The following is a 20,945-nucleotide window of genomic DNA, read 5'->3' as shown; positions in this document are numbered from 1 at the left end:
GTTAATTGGCAAAAGAACCAGAGGGGAGATGAGGAAAAAAAATATACGCAGCGAGTTGTTGTCATCTGGAATGCGCTGCCTGAAAGGGCGGTGGAAGCAGATTCAATAGTAACTTTCAAAAGGGAATTGGATAAATACTTGAAAAGGAAATATTCTGCAGGGCTACGGGGAAAGAGCGGGGGACTGGGGCTAATTGGAGAGCTCTTTCAACGAGCCGGCACAGGCACGATGGGCCGAATGGCCTCCTTCTTTGCTGGATCACTCTATGAAACGTGCTTTGCGTGCAGAGATGTTGAGTGTCGGCAGAGTGTTCATCAGGCGAGGGAGAGGGCCTCTGATGCCTCAGCCATGTCCTGCCCACGGGTCAGCCGCTTCGAGTGGGAGGGTGTCGCAGGGCCGTTGAAGCTGGGCCGGTTATTTTCTCCGCCCTCCTTCGAAAAGGGGACTCTGAGGACGATCGCGTTGCTGCTGCTGCCACCCTGGCTGGGATCACGGCGGGTGGTGGGGGGGGGGCGATCCCGATTGGTGTGACTCAGTATCACGGTGGGCAGTGCATTTACCCACAGAGTCCTCACCAGTCCGCCCCCCACCGCCGTGTATAGAACGTTTATCTGCTGGATACGGAGCTGTCACGGGGCGAGGGAGGAGGATCAGGGTTAGGAACTTTATATGAAAAAAAATCAGACAATGAAAGAATTTTTAACTTTCACAAAGATCCTGTTGACCCCGTCCATTCCAAACCAGTTTCACCGTTAATCCTGAGATATTATTAACCGTTAATCCCGAAATATTATTAACCGTTAATCCCGAGATATTATTAACCGTTATTCCCGAGATATTATTAACCGTTATTCCCGAGATATTATTAACCGTTAATCCCAAGATATTATTAACTGTTAATCCCGAGATATTATTAACCGTTAATCCCGAGATATTATTAACCGTTAATCTCGAGATATTATTAACCACACAGCCTTGAATGAGTTACACAGACTGACAGTGTGAGTTAGTGTGCACACTCGATGCTGATTCACCTCTGTGTTTATTATCTGTGTCACTGCCCCTGACCACTCAGTACCTGCTTGCTGTGAGGTCGCGTACCTCCTTCCCTCTTGTAACCCAGTGATGTCGCTATCTCTCACTGGCTAACCAAGTAAGGTACCTCAACTCAGACGGAAAGGGCAGAAATATTGGACAGAGTTCTGTTTGATCTTTTTAATTGAATGAATCCAGTTGGTGAACATTCGAGCGCCTCTGTCACGCTCACGAGGGCAGGCAGTCACTCTCGTGGGATCATACTGCGCCACACTCAGCAGCTGGTTGCAGTCCTCTAGCGGTGAGCTGGGCAGAAGACTGGCCTCGGAGTTGGCTGCTTGCCCTCCCTCAGCCCTCCTTCGCTCTCCCTCTGCCCTCCCCCCCTCCGTTAACTCCACTGTGGGGACAAGTTCCCACTTTTTGGAAATGAAGACCAGCCACACCGTCTCCCATGCTAACTCATTCCTTCGCAAGACCTCAAAGCTATGGAACCCCTCCCTTCCCGCACAGCGTTCTGCTCCCTAAGTCACATGCTGAAACCCTCCTGGTTTTGCTTTGCTCGAATGTTCAGGTCTCTTGAGGTGTGCATCACACAACACATCCAGAAGCTGAACTGGCTGTAGCTGAGGTCCTGGGGCTGTGTTAAATTCCTTATGGGACACTTCCTCTTGGGGCTCACTTCCCGTGGGACACTTCCTCTTGGGCCTCACTTCCCGTGGGACACTTCCTCTTGGGCCTCACTTCCTGTGGGACACTTCCTCTTGGGCCTCACTTCCTGTGGGACACTTCCTCTTGGGCCTCACTTCCCGTGGGACACTTCCTCCCAGGTTCTTGTCACAGTCTGCGACACACACCCTCAAGCCCAAGATGTTTGATGGATTCCCTTTCCAACCAGTAGAAATGAATAGAATGTCATCTGTTCAAACGTGTAAATCAATGATGGGAACACCATCATCTCCAAGTTCCCCTCCAAGTCACACGCCAACCCGACTTGGACATATATCGGCCATTCCTTCATGGTCGCTGGGTCAGAATCGATAACCCCCCCCACCTAACAGCACCTGGGAGCACCTTCACCACGCGGACTGTGGCGGTTCAAGGGGGCACGCGGCCTCGGGGCGAGAAATGCCAGCGACGCCCACAGCCCGAGAATGAATCTGAACAAAAACCAATAGCATTGGAGAGGTCCACTTACGTCTGATGGTGACCGTCCTGGAGGTGGCCACCCCTTTGGCGTTGTGCGCTTCACACCGGAAGGTTGTCGGCTTCGTCAATCCTGATTGTGGGGGGGAAAGAGGCAGGAGTTAGTCTGGCTGACAGGAAACGAGCTCAGGGCCCTGCACACAGCTACAAAGAAAGAAAGAAACAACTTGGGAAGAAGCAGCCCGGCTGTTAAAATCGGGGGACCCGGGGTGGGGGGCAACGGTCCCCTCAAGCCTCATGGGTCGGGTCGCCAACTCTGATTGGGCGCAATCCTGGGGATTTCATCACACGATCTCCCGCCTCCAACCGCCCCGCCCGGCCAAACAGCCTTTCCCCCCCGCCCCCCCCCATCTCCCATATTGTTTAATAAACAAAAGATTTTAACAAAAATGAAATTCAAATCATTTCAGATGCCCATGTTGGTGGCCCTGCTCATTTTGTCGGTAACTACCATGGAGCCTCAGGGGCCACAAGAGGTCCGAATTCTTCAGACAAGGTTTCCCGTCGGCGCATACAGGAAACTCTCGATTTACCGGCACCTAAATAACCGGAAATCTCTGTTAACCGGCAAAATTCAGGAGTGGGTTCAGGTAAGTTTTACTTCATATTAGTGGCCGTTCCTGGATCTGTGGCTGTGTAACCGGGGTTCCTGTACCTGTTGCATAGCAACAGGGACGCCTGGATCTTGTGGCCGGGGTTCCTGCACCTGTTGCATAGCAACAGGGATGCCTGGATCTGTGGCTGTGTACGGGGCTCTCGTACCTTTTACTATACCTCTCTGTAATCCGGACTTTTTGATAAACCGGCACCAGGCCGGTCCCGTCGGTGCCGGATAAAAAAGAGTTTCCTGTACTTAGAAAATCACTCCTCTAAAGTTTAAATCCTAATTCCCGTTAATTTGCTGATATCAAGTGCCTGATACTTTATTTTAGTTTGTTCTCGGGATCTGGGTGACATTGGCGAGGGTGGTTCTAATTGCCCGTCCCTGGTGACCCTGAGGACATTGAGTCAACCGTGTAGCGTGGGACTGGAGTCACGTGTAGGACGCACCAAGGAGGGGGTGGCAAGGCCCCTTCCCGGTAGGACAGAGTTAAACCAGTGTCGGCCAGTGGCTACAATAGCAAAATACTGCGGATGCTGGAAATCGGAACTAACAACAGAAAATGCTGGAAAAACTCAGCAGGCCAGGCAACATCCATGGAGAGAGAAATAGAGTCAACGTTTCAGGTCGAAACCCTTTGGGGGGAAAATTCAGTTGTTTGCGCCTCCCGTTAGCGCCTTAAGAGGGCGCCAATTGGGGCGCAAAGCAACTAGCGCCCGGACGCGGCGATGTTTGTGCCGTTCGCGAAATTAACTAGACATTTTGCGGCGGCGCTAAACAGTACTGCCACGATCTCCTGCGCCGGCAGATTGTGACGTCAGTCGAGGTGCAGCGCCCCGTTAGCGCCCCCGACCAGATACTGAGTGGCGCCCCCTGCCTTACCGCCTGCCGCTAGCAACGACAGGTTGAGGGGAGCGTTTTGCAGTCGGGAAGGGACTGGGGGAGCGCTATTTAAAGGCGACCGCTTCCTGCCTTTTTTTGTCGGTGACATTTTTGCACCACGCATTCTGAGAGAGAGAGACTTCTGGAGAGATTCAACGCTGTGTGAAGGAGTTTTGAGTACTGAGCAGCACTTTGCAGGTTTATTTTGATTTGCCCCTCCTTGCTTCGCCAGCGCTCTGAGGTAGCGCCTCGCTCCTCGGCCTTTGCACCTTAAGACAGGTGTGAAGCGCCTGATTTAGCGCTCCAATCACCTTCAGGGGCGATAAAAGCCAAGTTTGCTGTTGGAGGCGATAATTAGCGCCAGGCGCTAAACTTTGCGCACAGCCGATAATGGCGCCCCAAATGGGGCGATACCGAATTTTTCCCCCTTTGTCTTGACAAAGGGTTTCGACCTGAAACGTTGACTCTATTTCTCTCTCCACGGATGTTGCCGGGCCTGCTGAGTTTTCCCAGCATTTTCTGTTGTTATTTCGGCCAGGGGCTCAGTGGGTAGCACTCTTGCTTCTGAATCATGAAGGTTGTGGGTTCAAATCCAGGGACTTGAGCACAAAAATCTAGGCTGACACTGCAGTGCTGAGGGAGCGCTGCACTGTCGGAGGTGCCATCCTTCGGAGGAGACATTAAACCGAGGCCCCGTCTGTAAATAATCCCAGGGCACTATTTCGAAGAAGAGCAGGGGAGTTCTCCCCGGTGTCCTGGGGCCAATATTTATCCCTCAATCAACATCACAAAAACAGATTATCTGGTCATTACCACATTGCTGTTTGTGGGAGCTTGCTGTGTGCAAATTGGCTGCTGCGTTTCCCACATTACAACAGTGACTACACTTCAAAATTACTTCATTGGCTGTAAAGCGCTTTGGGTCATCCTGGGGTCGTGTGAAGGCGCTGTATAAATGCAAGTCGTTCTTTTTTTCTTTACTGCAATCCGGCAGGTTTCCCAGTCATGCGCTAGTGGTAGCCCACAAGTTACCAGAAGTACCGGATCCATTTTCACAACTTGTCATGGTGGGATGTGAACTCATGAGCTCTGGGTTGGTCCAGTACCATAACCACTGCGTTTTCTGTATCCTAACAGGTCTTGGTGTTCCGATTGAGCATTTTCCACTATTGAGGCAACAGCACTAAGAGTGGAGCCCTTTTCAAACTCACGAGGGCCACACATTTCACAGCAGGGCAAACCAGTAAAAAAATAAGCACCAAGTCCAAATCTAGCCCATGCTATTTACTTAGGAATTGCTAGACTGAATGGCAGGGTAGTTGTGCAAACAATCTTGACCCATAACGTGTAGAGCCACCATGATCAGGAACAGTGGAACTGCTTTCATAGGAACATAGAAATTACTAGATGAATAAAGACCGAGGCCCATCTAGTTCGCCTTCTACTATTCTGGTCGTCACATGATCCAATGATAATGGAGTTGTTGACTAATTGGGGTCGATTTTCCTGGAGTCGTCAGGTGGGGTTTCAGGCGTGTGGGGGGGGGGGGGTGAAATCCCGAATTTGGGGGTCCCGACACCATCCCGTCCAAAACCCCGCCCCACGCAAGTTTCAGGGGCGGCGGGTACCCGCCCCACACTGGGACCCGCCGAAACCAGGCGGGAAGGGATTAGTGCCAATTAACTGCCTGTTATCAGGTAGTTAACAGGCAGTTTTTAGCCTAATCCCTATTTTGAGGGGTTTCGTGTGGGATTCCCGACGGCTCCAAACCACGCCAGGTTAGAGCAGGCAGGCCGTCGGGTTGAAGGAGTTGGAGGGGTCGCGATTTCGGTGCTCAGGTGAGTACAAAGGTAAGTGTGTTTGGTGTGTCTAAAGTGTGTAAAGAACTTTTACTTACCTGTACTTACCTTAACAGCCTTTCTTCCTGTAGCCGTCGGGAGCCCATCACTCAGCCGGCACTTAAAGCTGAACAGCTGCGATCTGTGAAAAGTGACAGCCTTCAGCTTTGAGTGCTGCTGAGAGTTCTAACTGAGTCTGTGCAGAAGGACTCAGGTTAGAACTCAGACTGTCAGTGTTTCGCAGCTTCAAACAGCTGTGAAACACTGATATTTCATCTGTCAAGAACTCTTGACAGATGAAATTTCAGTCTGTGATGTCACCTGTTGCCGGGTGGCCCTTAATTGGCCTGCTGAGCCCGCTGGGCGGGCTCAACAAGGTCAATCAAGGGAAAATCGCGCGGATTGGCCGGGCGTCAAAGTAGGCGGGTCTAAAACCCGAAAGTTGTAGTCCCGCCTTCTTCCCGACAGCTTCAGGAAAATCGACCCCATTATCTCAATCGATCTCTGTCAACGAGTCTACAACAGAGCCAGACACAAGGCGAGGAAAACCCCAGTGGTGGGGAGCTTTGGGAACCAGAGGTCCAAAGTCACCTGTTCCACCCAAGCAAGCTACTCATAGAATCATAGAATGGTTACAGCACAGAAGGAGGCCATTTGGCCCGTCGAACCCGTGCCATCTCTCTGCAAGAGCACTTCAGCTAGTCCCATTCCCCCACCCTTTCCCCGTAGCCCTGCAAATTTTTTTTCCTTCAGGTACTTATCCGACTCCCTTTTGAAAGCCATGATTGAGTCTGCCTCCACCACCCTCGCAGACAGTGCATTCCAGATCCTCACCACTCGCTGCGTAAAATAGTTTTTCCTCGTGTTGCCTTTGGTTCTTCTGCCAATCACCTTAAATCTCTGTCCTCTGGTTCTCGACCCTTCCGCCAATGGGAACAGTTTCTCTCTATCGACTCTGTCTAGCCCCCTCATGATTTTGAACACCTCAATCAAATCTCCTCTCAGCCTTCTGTGCTCTAAGGAGAACAACCCCAGCTTCTCCAGTCTATCCGCGTAACTGAAGTCCCTCATCCCTGGAACCATTCTCGTAAATCTTTTCTGCACCCTCTCCACACTCACCATATGGCCGCGAGGCTCTCTGGACCTCCCGCACAGTCAGCTTGCCGGCTTTTCAATGCGAAAAACCACACACGCGCGGTATTTTGAATAGGCCGCGCAGCCCCTTAAAGGGGCCGCGCCCCCAAAAAAATTAACGGGAACATTGCACATGTCATGTCTCAAATTACTCAGACTGTATTCCAAAAATGTTATTTTCTGAAAGAAATCTATCTAATTTCCATTTGAATGAATCAATATTAACTGTTTCCATCATCTCACTAAAGAGTCTGTTCCATAGATTGACCACTTGCTCATTGAAATATTGTTTCCACAGATTAGCTTTGAATTTACCCCCTTCCAGCCCAGGCCATGTCCTCTGGTTCCATTGTTCTGGACAAGGTGAAACCGCTTGTCATGGTCGACATTATCTAGTCCCTTTAGAATCTGAAAAACAGCAATCATATCATAGGAACAGGAGGAGGCCATTCAGCCCCTCGAGCCTGTTGCGCCATTCAATGGATCATGGCTGATCTGTGAGCTAACTCCATATACTTGCCTTTGCCCCATATCCTTTAATACCTTTGGTTAACAAAAATCTATCCATCTCAGATTTAAATTAACAATTGATCCAGCATCAATTGCTGTTTGCGGAAGAGAGTTCCAAACTTCTACCACCCTTTGTGTGTAGAAGTGTTTCCTAATTTCACTCCTGAAAGGTCTGGCTCTAACTTTTAGACTCTGCCCCCTCGTCCTAGAATCCCCAACCAGCGGAAATAGTTTCTCTCGATCTACCTTAATATCTTGAAAACTTCGATCAAATCACCCTTTAACTTTCTAAATTCCAGGGAACACAACCCTAGTTTTGTTTTAATTTGCTTATGGGATGTGGGCGTCGCTGGTAAAACCAGCATTTATTGCCCATCCCTAGTTGCCCGTGAGAAGGTGGTGATGAGCCGCCTTCTTGAACCGCTGCAGTCCGTGTGGTGAGGGTGCTCCCACAGTGCTGTTAGGGGGGGAGTTCCAGGATTTTGACCCAGCGACGATGAAGGATCGGCGATATATTTCCAAGTCAGGATGGTGTGTGACTTGGAGGGGAACTTGGAGGTGGTGGTGTTCCCACGCGCCTGCTGCCCTTGTCCTTCTAGGTGGAAGAGGTCGCGGGTTTGGGAGGTGCTGCCGGAGAAGCCTTGGCGAGTTGCTGCAGTGCATCTTGTAGATGGTACACACTGCAGCCATGGTACGCCGGCGGCGGAGGGAGTGAATGTTGAAGGTGGTGGATGGGGTGCCAATCAAGCGGGCTGCTTTGTCCTGGATGGTGTCGAGCTTCTTGAGTGTTGTTGGAGCTGCACTCATCCAGGCAAGTGGAGAGTATTCCATCACACTCCTTACTTGTGCCTTGTAGATGGTGGAAAGGCTTTGGGGAGTCAGGAGGTGAGATCATAGATCTTACTCCATCTACCCGCCTTGGTTCCGTAACCCTTAACCCTCAGCTCACAACCTTCTCTTTTCCAGTGAGAACATGGCCATGTTACACAATCGCTCCTCGTAATCCAATCCCTCCAACCCCCTCGATCACTCTGGTTGCTCGCTTCTATTATCCTCCCTTAGCTGCAACATCTGCCATTTTAATGCTTTTCTTGCATCTGTTTTAACATATTGTTCAAAGTGTTTTCACGCAGTAAGATTGTCGCCAAGCCCAGGGTGCTTTTAATTTGAAAACTTTACCAGTGGTTCCTCAGGATGCCATTGCTGAGGGTCAGACAGGATAAACCACAGTCACTGGGCACGGGGGGCACCTGGTCTGCTCCGTCTACACTCAGAGTCTTTCACTGCCTTCCAACTTTCTCCACCACTCTTACAGGCTGCCACGTTTCAGGGCTTTTCACCATTTTCCCATAGAAAGGGTTTGAGAGAAAAGAAAGGCTACATTAAAGGATTGTATTTTTTAAAGCAAAGTGTATTCGCACAAGATTTGTAAAAAAAAATGAAACGTGAGTAATACCCTAGTTTCCCCAATCAATGTAAACAATAAGCAATTTGTTAGTTTGTTTTAATAATTAATAAACACTTTACACCCATTACATAGGGGTGGAGGTGTCCCAGGAGCTTGGCAAAGGGGCTTGGCACAGGCTCTTCCCTATGTTTCTAAACACAGGGAAATAAAAGATAGGGAGAGACACATGTAGATCATCAGGTTTAGGAAAGGTAGATGCTCAGCATTCAGGAGAGTAGTTCGGCGTTATTTTGTTTAAGAGGAGTAAGACAACCCACTGATGTGGGGAAGCATAGCAAGTTCACTATTTTGTATTGTCATGTGACGATATAGAATGACATAGCATTACAGTCATGAATAGGTACAGAAAATAATCAAAAAGGCTATTGGAATGCTGGCCTTTATATCTGGAGGACTAGAATACAAGGGGGTAGAAGTGATGCTGCAGCTGTACAAAACCCTGGTTAGACCACACCTGGAGCACTGTGAGCAGTTCTGGGCCCCACACCTTAGGAAGGATATATTGGCCTTAGAGGGAGTGCAGCGTAGGTTTAACAGAATGATACCCGGACTCCAAGAGTTAAGTTATGAGGAGAGGTTACACAGATTAGGGTTTAGAATTTAGAAGGTTAAGGGGTGAACTGATTTAAGTTTTTAATGATATTAAGGGAAACAGATAGGGTAGATAGAGAGAAACTATTTCCGCTGGTTGGGGAGTCTAGGACGAGGGGGCATCGTCTAAAAATTAGAGCCAGACCTTTCAGGAGTGAAATTAGGAAACACTTCTACACACAAAGGGTGGTAGAAGTTTGGAACTCTCTTCCGCAAATGGCAATTGATGCGAGATCTATTGTTAATTTTAAATCGGAGATTAATAGCTTTTTGTTAACCAAAGGTATTAAGGGATATGGGGCAACATCCAGTATATGGAGTTAGATCACAGATCAGCCACGATCTCATTGAATGTTGGAACAGGCTCGAGGAGCTAAAAAGGCCTCCTCCTGTTCCTATGGTCCTATGTTCGTAGCAACGGCCATTCGGCCCAACTGGTCCATGCCGGCATTTATGCTCCAAATGAGGCCCCTCCCGACCCATCTTCATCTAACCCTATCAGCATATCCTTAAATGCTTCTATGATAAGGTGTACTGGTTCAATTAGGTGAGTCCAATAATAACTGTTGTTCTGTAGGTTCACTTGCTGTGAAATGCAGCAGCTTCATGATTCATACCTGGCCTCTTTCTACCAAGTATTTTCTCGGTCCACCCTTGCAAAGTTTGGAGAGGCACACTTGGGGACATGTGCAAGAGGCACAGTATCCAGTTCTGATCTCAAGCAGGTCCTAGTTTTACTCCCCTGGGGTACAGTATTGTATGGTTAGATATTGGGCAGTAAACATAGAAACATAGAAGATAGGAGCAGGAGTAGGCCATTCGGCCCCTCGAGCCTGCTCCGCCATTAAGTGAGATCATGGCTGATCATCCAAACTCAGCACCCTGTCCCTGCCTTCTCCCCATATCCCTTGATCCCTTTAGCATTAAGAAATATATCTAACTCCTTCTTGAATATATTTAATGAATTGGCCTCCACTGTCTTCTGTGGTAGAGAATTCCACAGGTTCACCACTCTCTGGGTGAAGAAATTCCTCCTCATCTCAGTCCTAAATGGCTTACCCCTTATCCTTAGACTGTGACCCCTGGTTCTGGACTCCCCCCACCATCGGGAACATCCTTCCAGCATCTAGTCTGTCTAGTCCTGTTAGAATTTTATAAGTTTCGATGAGATCCCCTCTCATTCTTCTAAACTCTAGCGAATATAAGCCTAATCGACCCAATCTCTCTTGATACATCATTCCTGCCAGCCCAGGTATCAGTCCTTACGGAGACCTCATTCAGATCAGCAAGTAATGAGTTGGGGGGGGCTGGGTGGAGTCATGAGCTCATGCTGATCGTTTACCTCTGGGCCGCTGCTTCAAGTCTAGTCCGACTAAGTCCCAAGATAAAGACAGACGAGGGAAGTCAAAACGCCCGTCTTAGCTTATCCATTTAGAAGACCCTGACCGCGACCCTGACCCTGGTCCCCGACCCTGACCCCTGACCCCGACCCTGACCCCCAACCCCCGACCCCCGCCCCTGACCCTGACCCATCAGAACACCTAAATGTCTCAAGTGTGATTCTAAGGCTTTTGCCTCCACTACCCAACCTAGAAATCCATTCTAGGTGGTGCTCAGTCTTCCTGGTCGCTGACCTACATTGGCTCCTGGTCTGGCAACGCCTCGATTTAAAAATTCTCATCACAGTTTTCAAATCCTTCCACGGCCTCCCCCCCCCACCCCCCACCCTTCTAACCTGCTCCGCCAATCAATAAGATCATGGCTGATCCTCGATCTCAATACCGTATTCCCGCTCTCTCCCCATACCCCTTGATGCCTTTTGTGTCTAGAAACCTATCTATCTCCTTCTTAAATACATTCAGTGACTTGGCCTCCACAGCCTTCTGTGGTAGAGAATTCCACTGGTTCACCACCCTCTGAGTGAAGAAATTTCTCCTCATCTCAGTCCTAGACAGACCAGATGCAGGAAGGATGTTCCCGATGGTCGGGGAGTCCAGAACCAGGGGTCACAGTCTAAGGATAAGGGGTAAGCCATTTAGGACAGAGATGAGGAGGAATTTCTTCACCCAGAGAGTGGTGAACCTGTGGAATTCTCTACCACAGAAGGTAGCGGAGGCCAATTCATTAAATATATTCAAGAAGGAGTTAGATATATTTCTTATGGAAGGGATCAAGGGATATGGGGAGAAGGCAGGGACCGGGTACTGAATTTGGATGATCAGCCATGATCTCATTAAATGGCAGAGCGGGCTCGAGGGGCCGAATGGCCTACTCCTGCTCCTATCTTCTATGTTTCTAAATGTCCTACCCCATATCCTGAGACTGTGACCCCTCGTTCTAGACCCCCCCCCCCACAGCCAGGGGAAACATCCTCCCTGCATCCAGTCTGTCTAGCCCTGTCAGAATTTTTTATGTTTCCACGAGATCCCCTCTCATTCTTCTAAACTCCACTAGTCACCGCCCGCCACCCCGAAAAAAGACCCATTTATTCCTACTCTCTGTTTCCTGTCTGTTAACCAATTTTCAATCCATGCCAGTATATTAACCCCAATCCCATGTGCTTTAATTTTGCTCACTAATCTCTTATGTGGGACTTTATCAAAGGCCTTCTGAAAATCCAAATACAGCACATCCACTGGTTCTCCCTAATCTATTCATTCGGCCCCTCGAGCCTGCTCCGCCATTCAATAAGATCGTGGCCGATCTTCCATCTCAACTCCACTTTCCCGCCCGATCCCCATGTCCCTTGGTTCCCTTGAGGTGATGGATTAGGAATTTTGGAGGCAAATTGGGACATTGAGCGGGGATGCAAAACAGGCTGAACCACTTCTGCTGCCCATTATACGACACGCCCAATATCGAGTTCTCCTGAAGTCCTAGCGGGCATGACGTATAACGGGCGACCAATGGGATACCAGCTGCTTTGCCTTCCCACCCATCTCCGATTTCAGCTTGACTTAGGTTTGAATCCAAGTATCTTGATTCCGTGGACAAATATCAGAAACACTCTGGTCTGCTGCCGGGGGCTTTGTGGTTAGCTTGGATTTGTTGGGAGAATTTCTTTTAAATTGAAGAGAGGTGAACCTGTGGAATTCTCTACCACAGAAGGCAGTTGAGGCCAGTTCATTAAATATATTCAAGAAGGAGTTAGATATATTTCTTAAGGCTAAAGGGATCAAGGGATATGGGGAGAAGGCAGGGACAGGGTACTGAGTTTGGATGATCAGCCATGATCTCATTGAATGGCGGAGCAGGCTCGAGGGGCCGAATGGCCTACCCCTGCTCCTATCTCCTATCCAGCAGCGCCTATATTTCCTAAGGAGGCTGAAGGGATGTAACCTGTCACCCCTGATCCTCTCTAACTTTTACCGCTGCACTATAGAGAGCATCCTGACAAACTGTATCACAGTATGGTATGGCAGCTGTAGCTACTATGACCGGAAAGCCCTGCAGCGGGTAGTCAAAACTGCCCAACGCATTACCAGCACCCGGCTACCGACCATAGAGCACATATACCAGAAACACTGTCTACGGAGGTCACGGTCGATCATCAAAGACCCTACCCACCCCAGCCACAGTCTGTTCGCCCTCCTGCCATCTGGGAGGCGCTACAGATGCATTCGCACCCGTACGACCAGATTTAGGAACAGCTTCTTTCCCAGGGCTGTCATCCTACTGAACTCCACAAATAAACTCTAAAGCCTGCACATCTGCCAATGCACTTTATTATGGTTATGTTTATGTTAATGTATTACAAGCCAAATGTATGTTGAATGTTTAAATGTCTTAATCCAAATGTACACTCTCGGGAGCCGCAAGCCTACATTTCGTTGTACTGCACTTGTGCACTAACAATGACAATAAAAGTTGATTTGATTTGATTTGATTTGATCTTCTATGTTTCTATGACTCCGTGGTACATCGATCCTGTTGGATTGGGGTCTAAAGAGGGGGTTTACAGCAAACCCCCAAAACCTCAAAGGAATAAGAAATGGCAGCATAATGCCAGCTCCAAGGTTGCATCTTGTGCTCTGAAATGAATCCTGGCAACGTAAGCTGGATATCGGTCCCCAGGACGGAATGGCTGACTGAAACGATCTCCATTTTTGTCCAGTGCCTCATGCTTCATTTCAAAAGCTATCAGGGATCCAGTGCCATTGGCTACACGGTCTCTCAAAGCTGCCCTGCTCACTGAAGGGATTTGAGGGTCAGCCGCGGCTCAGCGCCCTCGCCAGCCAAGTGAGAAGGTGGTGGGTTCGAGTCCCACTCCAGAGACTTCAGCACAAAAATCCAGGCTGGCACTCCCAGTGCGGTGTTGAGGGAGTGCTGCACTGCCGGAGGTGCCGTGTTTCGGATGAGACGTTAAACTGAGGCCCCGTCTGCTCTCTCGGGTGAATGTAAAAGGTCCCACGGCCACTATTTTGAAGAAGAGCAGGGGGGAGTTTTTCCCGGTGTCCTGGGGCCAATATTTATCTCTCAACCAACATCACTAAAACAGATTATTTGGCCATTATCACATTGCTGTTTGTGGGAGCTTACTGTGCACAAATTGGCTGCCGCGTTTCCCACATTACAACAGTGACTCCACTTCAAAAGTACTTCATTGGCTGTAAATCGCTTTGGGACGTCCTGAAAGACGCTATAGAAATGCAAGTCTTTCTTTCTTTCATACATTGCCGATCCTTCAATATCACTGGGTCAAACCTTTGGACAACTCCCGGCCTAACAGCACTGTGGGAGCACCTTCACCACACGGACAGCAGCGGTTCAAGAAGGTGGCGGCGGCTCACCACCACCTTCCCAAGGGGCAACTAGGAATGGGCAATAAATACCGGCCTTGCCAGCGACGCTGCCAATATCAACGACACCAACATCTCTTCAGCCTGAGTTATGAATGGGTTAACAGGAAGGTTAGCTTGGATCCAGCAGTTAGATGGTACATTAAATCTGGGCAAACGTTGCAAAATAGACGTCAGCATTTTGTCTGCAACAGAAATCATCTGGTGTTTTGGCCTTAAAATTAAGTCAACCGAGTTATTTCGCTTCTTATTTATTTTTGCCTGTGGTCTCTTAATAAATTCCTCAAGTTGTAAATCAATATGATCTCTGCCCTGTGTCTCCGCCCGTCCCCTCCCAGAATTCATAACACGCTACCCGGGCTCACTCTGCCTGAAGTTAGGGTTCGCACCGAGCGGTACAAATCCTCTTTCACTGGTGTAGCCTGAACATCAGTTGTGGGTGCTGAGCTGGATCAGTCTGAGGTGATCTCCGCCGCTCCCCCCCACCCCGCCACCCCACCACCCCTCGATTCTGAACTCTGATCAGGGAGGGACAGCAAATAAATGTAAACTGGCCAGAAGTGGCTCGAATGCACTTGCGCTTTTGAAACTACATGAAAAAAAACCACGGTTGCAAGAAAAGGATGCGGCAGGACCGGTTTTGCGCAGAAGTCAGCCCCTTGCGGAGGAGAGGCCGCAGGGTGAAAATCAGAAACCAGTCACAGTGGTGTAATAGCGGGTGTTCTTCTGAGGGATGAATGGAAGCATAATACCAGGAAACTCTTTTTTATCCGGCACCGACTGGACCGGCGTGGTGCCGGTTTATCAAAAAGTCCGGATTACAGAGAGGTATAGTGAAAGGTACGAGAGCCCCGTACACGGCCACAGATCCAGGAACGGCCACTAATATGAAGTCAAACTTACCTGAACCTACTCCTGAATTTTGCCGGTTAACAGAGATTTCCGGTTATTTAGGTGCCAGTAAATCGAGAGTTTCCTGTAATGGGGTAGGGTAGATGGAGCGTTGCTCTGAAAAGAAATACTTGCATTTCTATCGCGCCTTTCACGACCACCGGACGTCCCAAAGCACTTTACAGCCAATGAAGTACTTTTTGAAGTGTAGTCGCTGGTGTAATGTGGGAAACGTGGCAGCCAATTTGCGCACAGCAAGCTCCCACAAACAGCAATGTGATAATGACCAGATAATCTGTTTTTGTTATGTTGATTGAGGGATAAATATTGGCCAGGACACCAGGCATAACTCCCCTGCTCTTCTTCGAAATAGTAGCCATGGGATCCTTTACATCCACCTGAGAGAGCAGACGGGGCCTCGCTCTCATCCGAAAGACGGCACCTCCGACAGTGCAGCACTCCCTCAGCACTGCACTGGAGTGTCAGCCTAGATTTATGTGCTCAAAGTCCCTGGAATGGGACTTGATCCCACAACCTTCTGACTCAGACAAGTGTGCTACCCACTGAACCACAGCTGACACTGTCAGCTGACGCTGTGTCTGACCCATGCTACAGCTGGCCTGGGAGTGCTTGGTACCGACACTGGGTAACCTAGGCTGCAATGGTGGGCTTGGGCCATTCTCCCAGTGTTGGCATCCCTCGCGTCAATGAGCACGGGGAGTCGCACAAACAAAGTGAGGAATCCAACAGTGGCCAGTATACCCTAGGGTCTGTAAATATGGTACATTGTGTACTCTGGTCAAAAGGGAAATGTGCACTGCAATGGGATTATTCAGGTTGGTGGAATGGGCAGATAGGTGGCGAATACAGTGCAATGCAGAGAAACGTGTTGGCACAAAATCCAGGCTGACACTCCAGTGCAGTGCTGAGGGAGCGCTGCCCTGCCGGAGGTGCCGTCTTTCGGATGAGACATTACACCATGACCCTGTCTGCCCTCTCAAGTGAATGTAAAAGATCCCATGGCACTATCGAAGAAGAGATGGGGAGTTTTCCCTAACATGCCACTTTAAAAAAAAAAAGAGTACCTGGTCATTATCACATTGCTGTTTGCAGGATCTTGCTGTGTGCAAATTGTCTGCCACGTTGCCTACATTACAACAGTGACTCCACTTCAAAAAGTGCTTCATTGGCTGTAAAGCGCTTTAGGAAGCCCTCAGGTCATGAAAGGCGCTATAGAAATGCAAGTCTTTCATTCTTTAGTACATTTTGCAAAAAGAAATACCAAGGTTCCCAATGTGGTGGAGCAGGGAGATGAAAGGGTGTAGGTACGTAGATCAGTAAGAAATGGGACTACAGATAGAAAAGGTCATAGAAAAGTGCTTTGGATTCTAGATTATTGTACATAGGACACTGAATATAAAAGCGAGGAGGTGGTGTTTGAACAACATAAGAACATAAGACGTAGGAGCAGGAGTCGGCCATTCGGCCCCTCGAGCCTGCTCCGCCATTCAATAAGATCATGGCTGATCTGATCTTGGCCTCAACTCCATTTCCCTGCCCGCTCCCCATAACCCTTGACTCCCTTACCGTTCAAAAATCTGTCCATCTCCACCTTAAATATATTCAGTGACCCAGCCTCCACAGCTCTCTGGGGAAGAGAATTCCACAGATTCACGACCCTCTGAGAGAAGAAATTCCTCCTCATTTCCATTTTAAATGGGCGCCCACTTATTCAGAAACTATGCCTCCTCGTTCTAGATTTCCCCATGAGGGGAAACATCCCCTCTGCATCTACCCTGTCGAGCCCCTTCAGAATCTTATATGTTTCAATAAGATCCCCTCTCATTCTTCTAAACTCCAATGAGTATAGGCCCAACCTGCTCAACCTTTCATCATATGTCAAGCCCTTCATCTCAGGAATCAACCTCGTGAACCTTCTCTGAACTGCCTCCAATGCAAGTATATCCCTCCTTAAATAAGGAGACCAAAACTGTACGCAGTACTCCAGGTATGGTCTCACACAACAAGACATTGGTTAGTCCAAGGTTGGACTATCAGATCTCGGCATCCAATTGTAGGAAGGACATTAGAGCCATGCAAAGGGGACCCGTAAAAATCACTAGAATGATACAAAGATTGAGAGGTTGTAGATATAAAAACAGTTTCAGTTGAGGCAGAGTGAGCTTCACTCTGCAACTGGCTGTGCTATCCCTAACCACAGAGGGGCCTGATAGAAACATAGAAACAAAGATAGGAGCAGGAGTAGGCCATTCGGCCCCTCGAGCCTGTTCCGCCATTCAATGAGATCATGGCTGATCATCCAAACTCAGTACCCTGTCCCTGCTTTCTCCCCAGATCCCTTGATCCCTTTAGCCTTAAGAAATATATCTAACTCCTTCTTGAATATATTTAATAAGTTGGCCTCAACTGTCTTCTGTGGTAGAGAATTCCACAGGTTCACCACTCTCTGGGTGAAGAAATTCCTCCTCATCTCTGTCCTAAATGGCTTACCCCTTTATCCTTAGACTGTGACCCCTGGTTCTGGACTCCCCCACCATCGGGAACATCCTTCCTGCATCTAGTCTGTCTAGTCCTGTTAGAATTTTATAAGTTTCAATGAGATCCCCTCTCATTCTTCTAAACTCTAGCGAATATAAGCCTAATCGACTCAATCTCTCTTCATACGTCATTCCTGCCATCCCAGTATCAGTCTGGTGAATCTTCGCTGCACTCCCTCCATGGCAAGAACATCCTTCCTCAGATAAGGCGACCAAAACTGCACACAATACGCAAGGTGCGGTCTCACCAAGGCCCTGTACAACTGCAGCAAGACATCCTTGTTCCTGTACTCGAATCCTCTCGCTATGAAGGCCAGCATACCATTTGCCTTCTTAACCGCCTGCTGCACCTGCATGCTTATCTTAAGCGACTGGTGCACAAGGGCACCCAGGTCTCATTGCACTTCCCCTTCTCCCAATCTATTGCCATTCAGACAATAATCTGCCTTCCTGTTTTTGCCACCAAAGTGGATAACCTCGCATTTCTCCACATTATACTGCATCTGCCCAATCACCCAACCTGTCCAAATCATCCTGGAGTTTCTCGGCATCCTCCTCACAGCACACACGCCCACCCAGCTTTGTGTCGTCTGCAAACTTGGAGATATTACATCTAGTTCCCTCGTCTAGATCATTAATATATATTGTGAATAGCTGGAACAGAAAAGGACTGATGGCAAACGCTTCGACCAATTTGCGCGCAGTCTGGTTCCCTCAAAAAACAATGAGATAAATGGCCAGTGCATTGAGGTACTTTTGGGTGGGTGTCGATTGCAGAACGAATATTGGCCAGGATCCTGGGAGAACTCCGCAGCTCCTCTTCAAAATGGGCGCCATGGAATCTTTCGCGTCCACCTGAACAGGCGGTCGGTTTAGCATCTCAAGCAGAAGTTGGCATCTCTCACAATGTAGCTCTGCGGTTAATTTTAATCTCCCAGTGAAACAAAATAGCACCGGGACAAGGCCGTCTGATATCATCCTGGCAATGATTGGCCCAATCCCCAGTACAGTGACAACTCTGACATATTGAGTGGAGAATTCACAAAAATAAAAAACAAATTCCAAGAATAATTTATACAAAGTGTAGCGAGGTCCAACGGATTCTTTTCAGCTGAAGATTTAAAAAAATGAGAACAGGACCATTCAGAGCCAAATAAGTGTAAACATTCTCCTCAGTTAATTTTATCACCCAGACAAACGAGCAAAGGGCAAGGTCCCTGTGATATCGTCTTGGCTCTGAGGGGGCGGAGGCCCACCGCTGGTTCTAGCACAGTTAGAAATCAGCTGGATTGACACAGCATTAGCAGTGGAATCCAGGGTGTTGCTGGAGCAGGGAAGGAACAAGGCGAAGGAAGGTATTTGTCAGCGGAGGAGGTCTATTCTGCCGCTGCACACTTGACACTGGGGCTGGTGCAGTCACTGCGTCACAGTCGAGTCTCCACTTTGCGTCATACACTCAGATCTTGGGATGGAGCAGATTGGAAATCCGAGGCTCGAATACAGGCCTAGGTACACCAGGGACAAGTGGAGCAACCCCACTTGCCCCCATGCGGAGATGGGCCATCTCCGCACTGACTATAGTCTGCACCTGGTCTGCAAGACTCACCAAAAGAAACCATTTTGCAGGGCTATAGGGAAAGAGCAGGGGGGAGCGGGACTAATTGGAGAGCTCTGTCAGAGGGTCGGCACAGGCACGATGGGCCGAATGGCCTCCTTCTGTGCTGTATCATTCTCTGATTCTATGAAGTAGCCTGGCTGGGCCATCGGGGCAGTCTCAGTTGTGGTTTAAGGGGGGAGGCGGAGGGAAGGGAGGGTAGCAATCACTCTGCTGGGACAGTGCACACTCGCGGACGTCAATTTGAGAACCTGCCGCGTCTTCCCAACACCCCACCCCCAACCCCCCAACTACCAGTCGAACAATCTGCGACCCTCACTGCGCGACACCAGCAATGAAGGGTAGACACTTAAAAATGGAGCCCAGCGCTAATTGGTGGCCTCAACAGTGAAGAGTGAGACAAATCAGCATTTAAAAGAAATAAAATTCACCTTTTATGCTTGTGTGTATTTATGGCTGTGGGAACGGAGTTATAGGCTTTAGGCGGGTGAGAGCTGTATAAATTAAAGCACTGCACTCAATTTATCCCTGACTGCAGTCATCAGTTAGTGCTTGCAGGACCTGGCTTCTTAATCCAGTTCTTTTGGTCACCCGCCCATTTGCTTAAGTACACAGTCGGACCACATCCTCGTAATTCCAGGTTATTGACCTGAAAAGCCCTTTCCACTGGAGTTCAGAGTAACAGCTCCCAGTTGTGTCAAGCACCAAGATCCGAGCCGGCCCAACTCAAATTGCAGTGCGGGCCGTGAACGGATTTCTCACCGGCCTCTGGGACACAAGGAGTAGCAGGAGAGCCGGCCTCCCCGGCAGGCTATCAGCGCGGGCTTCCCCCTTTTCATAGCTTCCGGCCTCAAGCAATGTCTCAGCCCTGGCTCAGTGGGTAGCACTCCCGCCTTGGAGTTAGAGGATCGTGGAGTTCACAGTCCCACTCCCGCGACTTTAAAAGAAAGACTTGCATTTCTATAGCGCCTTTCACGACCACCGGACGTCTCAAAGCGCTTTCCAGCCAATGAAGTACTTTGTGAAGTGCAGTCACTGTTGTAATGTGGGAAACGCGGCAGCCAATTTGCGCACAGCAAGCTCCCACAAACAGCAATGTGATAATGACCAGAGAATCTGTTTTTGTTTTGTTGGTTGATGGTGAAATATTGCCCCAGGACACCAGGGATAACTCCCCCCTGCTCTTCTTCGAAATAGTGGCCGTGGGATCTTTTACGTCCACCCGAGAGAGCAGACGGGGCCTCGGTTTAACGTCTCATCTGAAAGATGGCACCTCCGACAGTGCAGCACTGGCATTCACAAAATCATTCCCCAGTGCAGTTCTGAGGGAGTTCTGCACTGTCAGAGGTGCCGTCTTTTGGATGAGACGTTAAACCGAGCCCCCCCCCCGCCCCCATCTTCTCTCTCTGGTGGATGTAAAAGATCCCACGGCCATTATTACAATGGGCAGGGGAGGCAATGTTCCCGTTAAGCTGCACGGCCATGCAGCGGTCTGGAGGTACGGCGCGGCCGGCTCGTTGGGTTTTAAATGGAAAAGCCGCGCACATGTGGAGATTTGAACGGGCCGCGCGCCCCGTTAAAGGGGCCGGGCGCCCCAAAAAAAAGTGATGGATCTTTGGCAGGGGGAGTTCCCCCGCACCCCCCCCCCCCACCCCCTCGGTGTCCTGGGGCCAATATTCATCCCTCGACCAACATCACTGAAAAACAGATGATCTGGTCATTCTCACATTGCTGTTTGTGGGAGCTTGCTGTGCGCAAAATGGCCGCCACCGTTCCTACGTTACAACAGTGACTCCGCTTCAGAAAGTACTTCATTGGCT

At 49.3% G+C, this 20,945-nt stretch overlaps 1 protein-coding gene across 1 annotated transcript in view; it reads right to left on the bottom strand.

The window, feature by feature from the left end:
- Positions 1-314: 314 nt before the first annotated feature.
- LOC147096855 (tyrosine-protein kinase receptor UFO-like) overlaps positions 315-20,945 on the bottom strand; it is an 80,376-nt gene continuing 59,745 nt past the window's right edge. The window contains exons 5-7 of the mRNA XM_085973134.1: positions 2,231-2,311; positions 742-893; positions 315-626 (exon numbers count right to left, since the gene is read on the bottom strand). Of these exons, the coding sequence (XP_085829260.1) occupies positions 315-626; positions 742-893; positions 2,231-2,311 (545 nt within the window). The remainder of the gene's footprint in view (positions 627-741; positions 894-2,230; positions 2,312-20,945) is intronic.

Source organism: Somniosus microcephalus, chromosome 34 (genome assembly GCF_052327205.1).
Source record: "Somniosus microcephalus isolate GS21.2 chromosome 34, FLI_Smic_1.0, whole genome shotgun sequence".
In the NCBI taxonomy this organism is placed as follows: Eukaryota; Metazoa; Chordata; class Chondrichthyes; order Squaliformes; family Somniosidae; genus Somniosus; species Somniosus microcephalus.
The sequence above is the reverse complement of the archived record's forward strand: the minus strand, read 5'-3'. Positions and strand labels throughout refer to the sequence as shown.